The sequence below is a fragment of the Malurus melanocephalus genome, unplaced genomic scaffold (assembly GCF_030028575.1).
Source record: "Malurus melanocephalus ecotype Western Australia unplaced genomic scaffold, MMel_1.1 scaffold_727, whole genome shotgun sequence".
In the NCBI taxonomy this organism is placed as follows: Eukaryota; Metazoa; Chordata; class Aves; order Passeriformes; family Maluridae; genus Malurus; species Malurus melanocephalus.
In genome coordinates, this window is record NW_026623959.1 from 216,795 (window position 1) to 229,581 (window position 12,787).

Sequence of the window (12,787 nt, forward strand, 5' to 3'; positions counted from 1 at the left end):
GCGAGCTGCGCTGAGCACTGGGCCGGACCGGGCTGGGCGTGGGGACAAACGGGAGCCAAAGGTTCCTGGGCCAGGGGAGGGATGGAGGGGCTGCCAGTGGGGTGGCACAGCCGCTGGAGAGAGGGCTGGGGGGGAGAAGGGCAAGGAGGCAGGCACGGAACAAGTCAGTCTGAAGGATGATTAGCTGAAGATTTGGAGAAGGACAAAGAGATAGAAATGCTCTTAAGGCTGGAACACTGGTGGTGAACTACTTTCAGAGTAACCAAGGAGCAGAAGATTAGCCTTGAGGCCGATAAAAGCTGTGTTGTGAGGACAGCCTTATCTCGAGCCCGGCTTCAGCTTCACATTCTTGGAAGTGCAGCAGCAATTTCCTGGATGGATCCAGGGCTGCAGCCCATAGTACCTGAGGCCCACACTGCCTTTCATCTCTGAGAGCTGCAGCAGGGAGGGGACCCTCTCAACAAACTGTCCTTGAGAAGCTTCGTGCACAGCACTGTGCAAACCCTCCAAAAAGCYCTGCTTTGTCTGTGTAGGACAGGACCAGGAGCATCTGAGCTCCGAGTTACGGTAAAACACACAGGATGAGAGGAATTATCTCCTTGCTGCTTTTTTCCAGGGTGAGGAGCTTCATTAAAGCTCTGTGCCTGTTTTTATGTCAATTTGGAAGCTCGGCCCTCCMGCTCCAATGTCTCTATACCAGGTGGGAGCATCGCCTCTGGGTTTGGAGTGATATCACCCCTGCCTGAATTGTGGAATTGTTAAGGTTGGAAAASAACTTTGAGATTATCYAAGTSCAGCCATCAACCCAGCACCACCACCATGTTCACCACTAAACCACGTTCTCAAGTCCCACATTCACATATTTTTGAATACTTTYAGGGATGGTGACCCCACTACTTCCTAGCCCTCAGGAATTAACAGAGTGAGACCATGAAAGAACAGACACAAATGGCTTTACACAAAGACTGGTGTATTTGCACTAGACTAGTTCATACAGAGGATGCCTGAGGAATGAATGGTGAGTCTCAGCAGCAAATACAAATATATTTCATTCTGTTAAAACTCACAAAGGACAGACACACTTGTGTTGTGGTGTTGCTGTGCAAAACTTGAGGTGTAATGCACAGGCAACCACATTGCTCTCTTCCCAACCCTTTTTCCTTTGTGTATTTAGAAACAGGAAGACATGAGCCAGTTTAAAAACCAGAACCTGCAAGGTGCCCAGTGATAACCAAGCGCAAACAAAGCAAAGGGAGCTCACCAAAGGAGGTTCCCTTTGTAGTGAATCCGTGTTCCAAGGTCTGAGACAGGTGTATGTGTATCTCTTCATCCTCCCCTCCAGACAAACTGTTAGTTTTGATGTTACACGGAAAAAGTAAAGTAATGTAGAACAAGCATGTAGAAGAGATTAATTCCAAAATCCCCTCTACGTGTGACAAGAAACTTTCCACAACTGAGACAAATGGAAAGGATTTTTTCTCTCACTTTGGTGCAAGTTTATTTATTTTGTACATTATCCATCCATACACCTGTGATACAAATCTATGAACCTGCCACAAAGCATTAAAGCACAACATACCTATTATTCTGTAGACATTTGCATTTTCAATCACCATCAAGCCTTTGTGGGTCAGCAGTGACTCAACTTGTAGTTCTGTAAAAATGCAGATGTCTGGTAACCGTACATACATGAGGGAGAGGAGAACAAAGACGTTCACTTTTATGGAACATTTTTTTTTATATAAAAAAACATTATGTCCCTGGAAGAGCTGGGTGAGTAGGGAATTCTGTAAAGGATCCTGTAAACTCATTTCCTACAGTAAAATCTTAGCCTGCAAGCATCTGCTTGGTGGAGGTTGAGAATAAGGATACAAGAGGACTCACTGATCTTGCAGAGCTGTGAGCTGTTGGCAGATTTGACAAACTTACTGGATACCTGGAGTGCTKGATACAGGTAAAGGGAATGCTCTGCACCCTCTGCTGAGGTCATAGTAGGGCTTTTCCAGCTAGGAGGTTTTCCAGCCTGTGACTGAAAACAGTTWTACTTCTAAGCCATGAATGGCTGAATTAAAATGACCTATTCAATGCAGTTACAACAGGAAGTTTATGTGACAGGAAACACAAAACACAGAGATGAGTATTTGTTCTACAGTTCCCTCACAKGCTAGAAAACCTGTTAACTCTGAAAGCCCTAAAAAATGCTGCTCTGGCTTAGAAACCATCTAGTTGGCATAGGACCACATTTGTTTTTTGCACACGAACATTTCATACACCTCCTTGTTTCTGCATTAAGCATTCTGCATTTCTTTGCCAATCTTGTAGCTGAGGATTTTGTTCCAGTCAATCTTGGTGCGGGTCACGGGCAGCTGCCGGCGTAAGGCTTTGAAAGTGGTGTCTGACATGGTCTGGTAGTTCTCACTGATTGCTGTCTGCAACAGGAGGCAGATTTGGTTAGGGCACTCATAAAACATTGYGAAAAGAAAGCTCAAGAGAAAGCTCAACTCAGTTTTAAAGCTGTGTAAGGCACACTGTTAACTAAATAATGCAGTCACCAGTGTGTGTGCAAGTCAAAGGGTTTCTGTTCAACTCCCCTGTAATAGAGCAGCATCTCCTCAGGTCTTTCACTGACTTAGCACTTTTGAGTCTCCTTGCACACAGGCTGTGGCAATGTAAAGCTGTTGCACAAATTTCCTCTGCAGTATTTTTAACTGTCACAGGAGAAAGACTCACCCACTCCCCTCCCATGCTTGTTCCAGGTATCATTCATAACCCTTTAAAAAAACTGTACAGCAAACTTGATAGTTAAGTACAACACAACTTTATAACAATATTGTTTATGTAAGTACTACTGCCCTTTTCTAAGTAATTCTTCCAGTCAATACCAAATTCAACCAGAAACATAATTAGAGGTCAGTTTTCCATATTTCCAGTAACTGCAAAGGGAGACTGATATGATTCTGTGGTTTATGTAACCACCACTAAAGTTACCTGGTACTCATTTTCTGCATTTTCTATTATCTTAATAAATTCCTTAGCAGTCTGGACATCATTCTGCAAAGGAGAAAAAAAAATGTTTATATGTTTAAGAGCAACTCAGATAAGCTACACAATAGATTTCTTCTCAAATGAYAGGCTGAGTACAGATGAAGTGGGTAACATCATCAATTTTTGCCTCATGGCTGTAGCTGGTTAGCCCTTTCACTTCCTATGCACTGACTAGAGCTTGTGCTCCAAACTGGAGCAGGGCTGCACCCTAGTGAGCAAAAGGCAAGTGAACCTTCCTGGTAAAAGGAGGCATTCTGCAGCTGTTGCTCCCTCTGCTGTACTAGAGGATTTCTTAACTTCCCTTAGTGCATGGCTCTTACTGTTCTGTTCCCTGCACAGAGATAGAAAAGCCTATTCTGTCCTCTTTAACCCAAACTTCCAAGAGAAGCTTTCCAGTAGAGACTTCCTAGTAAGACTGAATTTTAAGCAACTGGGAATCTGAGATTTCTGTGTGACTAAACACTACATGGATTGTTCACCTTAAAATTCCTTTTAAGTCAAGAGAATGCAGTCATAGCAGTGCATGCTTCGTGAGCTGTYTAAGGAATAAAACAGTTGCTGATTATAAAGATCTTTTAGCATACTTACTGACACCTGTACAGAGTCCTGGATGTCTTTGTGACTAACCAGCTGCACGTTGCCATCTTCATAGTAATGGACCTGGAAAAAGAGACAGAATGCAAGTTTTGTCACRACCACTCACTCCAGAATCCCTGAGCCCCCAAATGCCACTAAAATAGCACAACAGAGCATTGTGCTTGTCTTCTCTGCTTACATGGAGACTAAAAGCAGGATGGATTTTCTAAAAGGTTTCATTCTTTTGTCAAGACTGTTCAAGATTATGTTAATGCAGTAAACACCTACAGCTGTAATAAGAGCAATTATAACAGATTCAAGCTAGAGGTTTTAGCCCTATAAAGTGAAGGCCTATAGGGTAATGCTACATAATAAACCACGGGCCAGATCTGAGACTATTCCTGAAATACTGGATTTAAGAATGAATTTCTTGAATTGTTTCATTTAATAGCATCCTTACTTGAGAAGGACATCCCTGCTGCATTTCAGCATTCATCTCATTGTGAGCTGAATGAATTTGTGTAAGAGAAGAACAACACAGCTTCTCCTGTTTTTGTCAGGAAAAATAACTCACCTGGATTTTGAGCACTGCAGCCACTTGAGCTGTTGGTGGTGTGATGGTAAACTTCCATTCTGATCTCCAGCGCCCGTTCCTAAAAGCAATCAAAGCATGAAAAACTATTTCCAAGAAGCTGCATCAGCAAAAAGAACCAAACTTACAAGAGCAAGTTGTTTCTGATGTTGTCTTATCACCAATACTACATGGGATTTAGTGCTTTATATGGCACTGAATTAAATTTCTCCAGCCCAGCTGAATAAAATGCAGCTTCAGCACAGGGAAGCTCCAGAGATGGAAAGGGGTATCTATCCAGCTCTGCTAATGCCTTYCTCCCTGCACAGGTCACATGAAGGGTTTTGGGAAGTGCTAAGGGGGCTGCAAGGAAAATGGRCCACAGAAGGACAAGAACCTCTTGGGAAGCCCAAGACTCCCTATCCTTCAGACCATGTCAGAGCTAGAGGATAGGCTGGTTTGAGGAGGAAGCAAATGACAAAAACACACTATGTTGAAAAAGTCTTACCAGAAGTTTTTGGGCTGAAACTGGTGGCTCTCAATACAGGCAATAATTGTCTGCTGTCCATCTATAGATTTACCATAAACCTGTATTTAGAAARAGAGTTAAAAAGGCCCGAGAGCTMAGGAAAGCCATTCTCAATCTCTGTTGCTGGCAGCAGGGTGGAGGCTGCTGTGGTGGAAGCTCCCTGGGAACATGCAATGTCCCACACCTCCATGGCAGGTATTTTATTACCTGTACATGAGAAGGTGCTTGGCAGTCATGACTATGACAAAGGTCTAATCCACCTTTACCAGTGTGTGCAGACCAAGACAGCTGCACCCTCTTTGGAACCTGTCATTCCAAAGTTAGCCAAAATGCTAGTGAGGATGGAGGAACAGCTCTGTCCAGAGGATCCACTCAAGGACTGACTGACTCAGAGCAATAAGCTTTCAGGGAACAAGATGGATACTCAACAGTGCAGTAGCCATTGGGGTAATGATCTTTGACGTAGGCTCTCAGTGCACTGTCACAGGCATCTCTCCATTGYTTTAGAGCTGATTCTGTGTCCTCGGGCTGGGGGTCACTTGCTTCTTTCCTTAAGTGATCAAACTTAAAAGAAAGTTTGTTTCTTGGGTCTAAAAATCTGCCATTGCCCAGATCACCATGTTCTGTGATTAAGACCTGTAAAAGAAATGATGATACATTTAGGCTGCTATAGATGTATTATTTTGCATTTTTCCCTACTGGCCTATCAGTGTTACAACAGGTTCTTTCATTGAGCTATAAGATCACATAAAGAAAACCAAGTATTTTCAGTAATAATTTAAAATTAACAATAGTTGTTGTCAGGCTGCAGGTAACTCTCTGCTCTTCACAGTAATACTGCACTAAGGCTTCTGTCCCAGAAAAGGCTAAACTGTAATAATGCATATATTTAGCTTAAAATTGGGTATCCTGACAATGTAAGCAGGTTGCTTTGCTTTTGAAGTATTTTAGCTGTTTTCCTTTTTCATTTGTAAAGGAAACAATTTTGTTCTGCAATCTACCATTTATTGCCATGTTCCATATTGCAGTAGCTCCACTTCTGGGCAAGAAGGGTACACAGAATGATATTTCTAAAATACACCAACTAAAGCATACAGMAAAGCAGCACTGCACTTTCCTTCCYTTTTGCTTGTTCACCATAAATCTCTGGCTTCCCAAATACTGACTTAATCGGGTGGGCTTTCTTATTTTGCAGGTTATACTGTAACTTTATAGTCAAAGCTATTTCTATGAACAGCCCTCTTAAAAATATCTGCCTCCCATAAACATATCTGGGACATCAGAAAAGCTGGGTCAGAGCTTGGCTCAGAGAACAGAGCAGATGGTCAGGCAGCTTTCTGGCTTCTCTACGAYTTGTTGTTTGTTCTATAAAAAAAAGTTWAAAAAAAAAGCCCAAACAACTTGTTTTGCCAGTGAAGACTGGATAGTATTAGGTATAATCATTACACCAAATCAATGATTTGGTATAGCAAAGATAGAGTTTATTGTTTAGGGTARCTGGGAATGAATTAAAATTGCAGAAAATTAAAAAAAAAACAAACATTTAAGAAGCTACTATCACTTGTCAGTAGGAACTGTAGGCAAGAAGCAACAGAAGGATTTGTAAGTGAGCTTTAAATAGGCAGTAATCTTTAATCATTCATACTCTTAAGTAATTCCAGTGACTTCAGGAACAACGAATTGGACTTACTGACTAGTATGAGACAGGACATAAAGAGAGCATTTTGCTTATGCTTTTTTCTTATAGAAGTTTGGYATTATAATGACATGTGGGGGAAGGAGGAAAGGTAGTGACTTGTGAGCAGAATGAGTGAGTCAGCTGATGGTGATGCTGACTTGTCAGTATCTTGATGAAACATTTTTACTGCTTTTTCACAGTGCAGGAGTACAAACCTCAAGTGTACCACATTTCCTCTTACCTGATCATCGTACCCTTCTATCTTCACTGGAGTGAACTGATCCATGTTGTACTGTGCAAATGCACTGTTGAGGAGTCAAAGAACATGAACTTAGCTGTACTTGCACACTGGACTCAGAAAAAGCACACTGTGTGATTATATTACAGCAAATGTCACCTTAAAGGATTTTTGAATACCTTTTACTGTAGATAGCTATAAACCCCAGGTCTACAGGCAGGTTTGTTTAGTGATGACCAGGAAAGYAGAGTTCAAAACTAGAACAGCAAGCAGCCTGGGGGAATGTGAGCAAGCCAAGGCAAAACAGGAACACCCCAGCTACAATTTGGACTGCAGTAAGGWAAGCAAATGAGTAGACAAATATTTACAACAATTTTCTTATGTAAAGACTTGCTGACTGACATGCCACCAAGCTTGAAATAAAACCTTTGCATCAAAAAGCTTGTATGTGTAATCTTTAAGTACCTTCTGATGAAGCTGTGGAAATAAGATATTTTGAAAGCTTTTYATTGAGGGCAGGTCTTTTTCTAAACTTAGGCTACAGATTACTCAGTGTTTCAGGCTTCACTTGCTTTATAAATCATGCTTCAATATGATCAGACATTTCTGCTGCTGCAGAGTTTAACATTTTTGCAGAATGCCTTTCACTTTGGCAGAGTGTTTTATACAGCACAAATTCCAATTTAGGGCTTTAAAAAGGAATCATCCATGCCTTTCATTATATATTTTGTTAGGTGGGGTAAGGAATTACAGAAGATTGCTCTCAATACAGCAAGAGGTTTTCTTTATCACAGAATGATGGGTATGAGAAAACAGAAGCATCTCTGATATAATATGACTTGTGTTTGTAATCTCACTACTTACTGTGCTGCTCCTTCCCTGAGAAGATTGTCATTGCTAAGCAATAACCGGACATCTGCAGAAGAAAGGGYTCAGGTGAGGTACTGGATTTTTTGATCAGATGTTTCTCTTTATGCATTTTAATTTCAATTGTCCAAATGCAAACATTGAAATGAATGAATAACTTCATCAAGCAGATATAGTCCAGAAAGACTGCCCACTCTCCCTAGCCACTTAACTTTAAAAGCAGTATGGTGAGACACAGCCTTCGATTTTTGCAAATAGATAAAATGTGAAGAAAATACCACAAAATGTTCTTCCTTAATTACTTACCATTGAATACTTCATTGAACTCTCCAGGGGGTGCATGAGTGATGAATTTTGCAGCTATACGCACCTACAATGAAGCAGAAAAGTAATTAAAGGCAAAAGATAATTTACTAAGTTCATACATATGATGAAATAACAACTCTGCCTTAACTGGACTGAGCTCCAGATAAAAATACACTGTCTTCCAAATTAGCAGTGATTTCAAAAAATAGATATACACTCTTTGTGCCTGAAGTAATTAAGCAATACAAAGGAAACATTAAAAAGTATTGTGTGTAATTGATAAGATGCAGAATGTCAAACAATATTCTCTTAATTTTCTGGTTTGAGGTTGTTAAGCATACTGCAGTTGTAAAAACTGAACTCTTACTGTTTGAAAACTTTCACTATTTAAGGAGCTGTAACGAGGACAGATTACTGCCACAATATTGTCAAATTTCACTGTCAGAAATTTGGGCGATGATGAAGAGAGCCTGGCAGTCATTTAGAGGGACCCTGATGCTCTGTGTCCTCTGTGGACTTTGTTCAGAGCCAGCCCCAAAAAAGATTTCAGAAACGACATCATCATGTGCTTTTCTGAACAATTATAAGCACAGCACAGAGAGAGTATCACTGTGCTACAGCTCCCCCAAGTATCCATCACCAATGCCAGGATGTCTCTCAGAGGGAGGACAGCACTGAATACACCATGCAAATTAACTCACTGGATGAACAGATTCTCTTTTRTAACACGCTTCAACATATAGCAAAAAAGGCCCCTAAAAAGCTATTACACTTAATATCTTACAAATTTCTGCTATGCTGTTGTGGCTGCAGAACATAAAACCCTTGCAAAAACGGTTATTGCTTAAGGAGGCTGAATTGTAGGTCAATGAATTCTCACAACGAAATCCTTATGGGAAAAAGAAACAACAAACAGAAAATAAGCCCAATGTTATATGAGAGATTTTTATAGTCTTCCACAAATTCTCTCACTTGGAAGGATGAACAAAATTAAATCAACACTGAAAGCCTCTGCACTTCAGTCAAATGTTATTACAAACCCAGCTCTGAATGAAGCAAAGGCTGCAAGTGGAAAGTGTTCACTTGATAATCATCCCTTGCCCTGCCTYTCATGGAGCAATAAAATACAAAACATTTCAGTCCAACTATTGAAATCAGGAGTGCAGGAAACAGGCTGGTCATAGATTAACTTGAAATGTCAAGCACTTGAATGGTTGTTGGTTTTCAGGGCTGGTTTCTAGCAGGGTGGTGTCAAAATGCTACTCTGTAGAAACACCAAAATAGGACTTTCTGCAACCTGCCCCATTTCCTGGCCCCCGGGGCCATTTCAGGTGCCATTTCAGCTCTGCAGCATCAACTTCCTGCTTCTAAAATGGGGAAAGTGTCAGAGGGAAAGGGAAGCTGCTCAGCCGTTAGTTWAAAACGGCAGAACGGCAGCAGAATGAACTTGAGCAAAACAGGGGAGATTTCAGAAGAACTTCACAGAAAATCCCAGAATCACCAAATACTTGAGTTGGATAGCACCGTAAGGCTCATTCAGTTCCACGCCCTGCCCACTGTCCCAGGTTGCTCCAATGTCCAGCCTGGCCTTGGGCACTGCCAGGGATCAGGGGCAGCCACAGCTTCTCTGAGCACCCTGTGCCAGGGCCTGCCCACTCTCCCAGGGAACAATTCCTGCCCAATATCCCATCCATCCCTGCCCTCTGGCACTGTGACCCCATTCCCTGTGTCCTGTCCCTCCAGCCCTTGTCCCCAGTCCCTCTCCAGCTCTCCTGGAGCCCCTTTAGGCACTGGAAGGGGCTCTAAGGCCTCCCTGGAGCCTTCTCCAGGCTGCAGATCCCCAGCTCTCCAACCTGTCTGAAAAATGAATCTCTTACCTAAAATATGCTCATAGAGGATAAAGAAGTGAAGCTTGGAGGATGGAATTAATCAAATTTGTTGCTCTTCCTTTCCTTTATAGTACTAGTAAACTCAAACTTAAATAATTAACATATATAAAGYTTAGACTCATCTGAATAGTCATAAAATGGATACTACAGTAAATCTTTGCTGCCTGATCTGAAATCTTTCAGATCCTCCCTTAAGGTTGTTCTTCTCTGCCTGTGTGAGGCATGGAGTTGAAATTGAATYAAGCTATGAGCTAAAGACCATATAAATTCAGCTCTGGAAAACTTATTTCAAACAGTCTCACCTAMAATACTGACAAATGGATGAACTGCAACTTTAAAGCTCTGTTTGTTTCACAACTGATATCACTGAAATGAAACTGAATTGCAGTTTAAGCGAACAATGAAAGCATGCATGGATTTGTAAGATCAGTGAAGACTCAGGAGCCTGAACAACTCCTCCAGAATGTTGAGAAACAAAGCAAGCACTAAACCCGACACTTCTGTGATGTAAGGGAGRGTAACAGTGTCTTTTTAAACTACTATTTGTAGACAACAGTGTTAGCTGGGAGACACTTGCAGACCGTAATTTTGCACATTCCAACACAAGAGGAGAAATGYGCTCGTTTCCCCCTTTTCTAAAATAACTATGGCTCCATTTGCTCCTAATTAGTACTTTCCACCCAGCATAATTCGTAGGACTTGCATCAAAGTTCCTGTCAGCAGGTGCGGCGAGCAGAAAGTGCAACGACAGAGTCAGAGGGTGTTTAGGAAGTGAAGACGTTGCACAGTACTGTATAGACACGCTTGTTACCGTGCTGATTTGGGAAAAGAAGGGCAGAAAATACATTTTCGCAGAATGGAKGATCCTGGAAAAGATCTCCAGGATCATCGAATGCTCCACCGGTGACCGATCCCTGCCTTGTCAAGCAGCTCAGAGCACTGAGTGCCATGTCCAGTAGTTYTGTGAACATCACCAGGGATGAGGACACTACCGCTTTCCTGGGCAGCCCCTTGCAGTGTCTAACCGCCCTTTCTGTCACCAAACTCCCGCTGCCCAACCTCAACCCCACCGGTTTAGGTTAACACTATATCCGTTTCCATGCATACAGACGGACCGAGCCAATGAAGAAATCGCAAGGCARTGAGGAAATCGAAACGCAAAGTGCTGCGTTGATGGGAACGGCCGGTCTTTCACCCGGGCGGCGGCGGCCCGGTGGTCTCGGGGGCCTGCCCGCCCCGAGGCACCCACAGGCGGCATATGAGCACCGGGCGAGCCTCCCCGCACTCCCCACCCGCTGCCTTCCCRGGGGAAGGGCACAGCCCCAGCGGAGAAGCGGCACCGCCTTCCTTTACCTTCTCCTCATCCGACACCCTCTCGTCCAGATCCGCCATCTTGGCAGCGGTGTGCCCGGCCCCGCGCGGTGCACGCCGGGAGCCCCGAGCAGCGGCCCGAAGCTGCTGCCGCCATCTTAACTGTGGGCAAACACCGCCCGGCCACCGTCACCGCAATGGGGGGGTGTGCGGTACCGGCGGACACAGCCCTCCCAACCTGCGGTACCGGCGGACAGAGCCGTCCCCTCCCGGACCCTGCGGGAGTACCGGGCATCGTGTGGGATATGCTCGGCAAAGCAGCGGTGATGGGCTGCCCACGCGGACCGAACCACCCTGGTGTCCCTGCCCTGTCCCGGCGTGCCCCGCAGGCTGCCACAGSCGAGGGCAGCAGACCGGAAGCGCGGCTGCCTCCATGTCAGTTACGGGCAGACGCTGTGCTGCCGCCATCATAGAAACGGGCAGGATTCCCCGGACCGGGAACACGGCGGTGGCGGAGCGGCCGCGCCCCGGAGCCCCCGGGAATGCCGGTTGTGGTGTGGGGAACGATCGGGCAACGCTCCGCTTTGGAGCGGGGATGAACGAGCTGTCCGCTCCGGCGGAGCCCCGCCCCTGCGCTCGTCCCGCCCCTGTCCCGGCGTGCCCCGTGGGCGGCGATGGCGGAGGGCAGCGGCAGCGGCAGCGGCGGCGGTGGTGGTGGTGGCGGTGGGAGCGTTCGGGGGCCGCCGTGTCCCGGAGCGGCCGCGGCGTTCCGGCGCTGGGAGCAGCTGCGGCGGCGGGCAGCGACACCCTGGGCCCGCGGGCTCCTGGCTGTGGCCGCCGGGCTCGGGCTCCTGTAYGCCGTGCTGCGGGTCCCGCTGCGGCTCCGGGACGGCCTGGCCGCCGGTGAGGGGACACGGGCTGGCGGGGAGACAGGGGAGGCGGACCCTGCCTGTGCGGCCGGGAATGCGGGCAGGGCAGGCTCAGCCCAGCCGTTCCGAGCTGTATCGGGAATAGTGTGTCCAGCAGGAGCGGGACAGTGATTGTCCCGCCGGTGAGGGGACACGGGCGGGCGGGGAGACAGGGGAGGCGGACCCGGCCTGTGGGGCCGGGAGTGCGTGCAGGGCAGGCTCAGCCCAGCCATTCCGAGCTGTATCGGGAATAGTGTGTCCAGCAGGACCGGGACAGTGACTGTCCCGCTGGTGAGGGGACACGGGCGGGCGGGGAGACAGGGGAGGCGGATCCTGCCTGTGCGGCCGGGAATGCGGGCTCCCGAGCTGTATCCAGCTGTACTATCGGGAATAGTCTGTCCAGCAGGGCCGGGACAGTGATTGTCCCCTGGGTGCTGTGTMCAGAGAAGGGAACGGCTCTGGGGAAGGGCCTGGGGCACCGGGAGCGAGTGAGGGAGCAGGGCTGGAGCAAAGGAGGCTCRGAGGGGACCTTGTGGCTCTGCACAGCTCCCTGACAGGAGGGTGCAGTGGCGGGACAGGGCTCGGGCTCTGCTCRGGCTGTGCCAGGGCAGGTTCAGGTCGTGTATCAGGGAGTTTCTTCATGGAAAAGGTGGACAGGCATTGGAAAGGGCTGCCGAGGGTGGTGCTGSAGTCTCCCATCCCTGGTGAGACTGGACCAGGCACATGCTCTGATCTTGTTGACAGGATGGGGATTGTTCACAGGCTGGTCTCAATAAGGTCTTTTCCAAACAAATTGAAATTCAGATTCTGTAAATCTGTCCCAGCAGTGCCTACGGGCTCGTCCTGCATCCCAGCCTCTCTCAGTGACA

At 46.1% G+C, this 12,787-nt stretch overlaps 2 protein-coding genes across 4 annotated transcripts in view; one reads left to right on the forward strand and one right to left on the reverse strand.

Annotated features, from left to right (window-relative positions):
- Positions 1 to 955: 955 nt before the first annotated feature.
- CAPZA1 (capping actin protein of muscle Z-line subunit alpha 1) lies at positions 956 to 11,135 on the reverse strand. Its single transcript, XM_057384643.1, has 10 exons — positions 11,053 to 11,135; positions 7,811 to 7,874; positions 7,502 to 7,553; positions 6,641 to 6,704; positions 5,151 to 5,357; positions 4,701 to 4,780; positions 4,196 to 4,274; positions 3,634 to 3,705; positions 2,989 to 3,051; positions 956 to 2,429 (listed from the first exon to the last, which is right to left on the reverse strand). The coding sequence occupies exons 1-10, from the start codon at positions 11,089 to 11,091 to the stop codon at positions 2,289 to 2,291; spliced, it is 861 nt and encodes a 286-aa protein (XP_057240626.1). The 5' UTR covers positions 11,092 to 11,135; the 3' UTR covers positions 956 to 2,288.
- A 354-nt stretch (positions 11,136 to 11,489) lies between these two features.
- ST7L (suppression of tumorigenicity 7 like) overlaps positions 11,490 to 12,787 on the forward strand; it is a 22,555-nt gene continuing 21,257 nt past the window's right edge. For all 3 annotated transcript variants that reach the window (XM_057384641.1, XM_057384639.1, XM_057384638.1), the window contains exon 1: positions 11,490 to 11,913. In XM_057384641.1, coding sequence (XP_057240624.1) covers positions 11,685 to 11,913 — 229 coding nt within the window. In that variant the 5' untranslated portion in view covers positions 11,490 to 11,684. The remainder of the gene's footprint in view (positions 11,914 to 12,787) is intronic.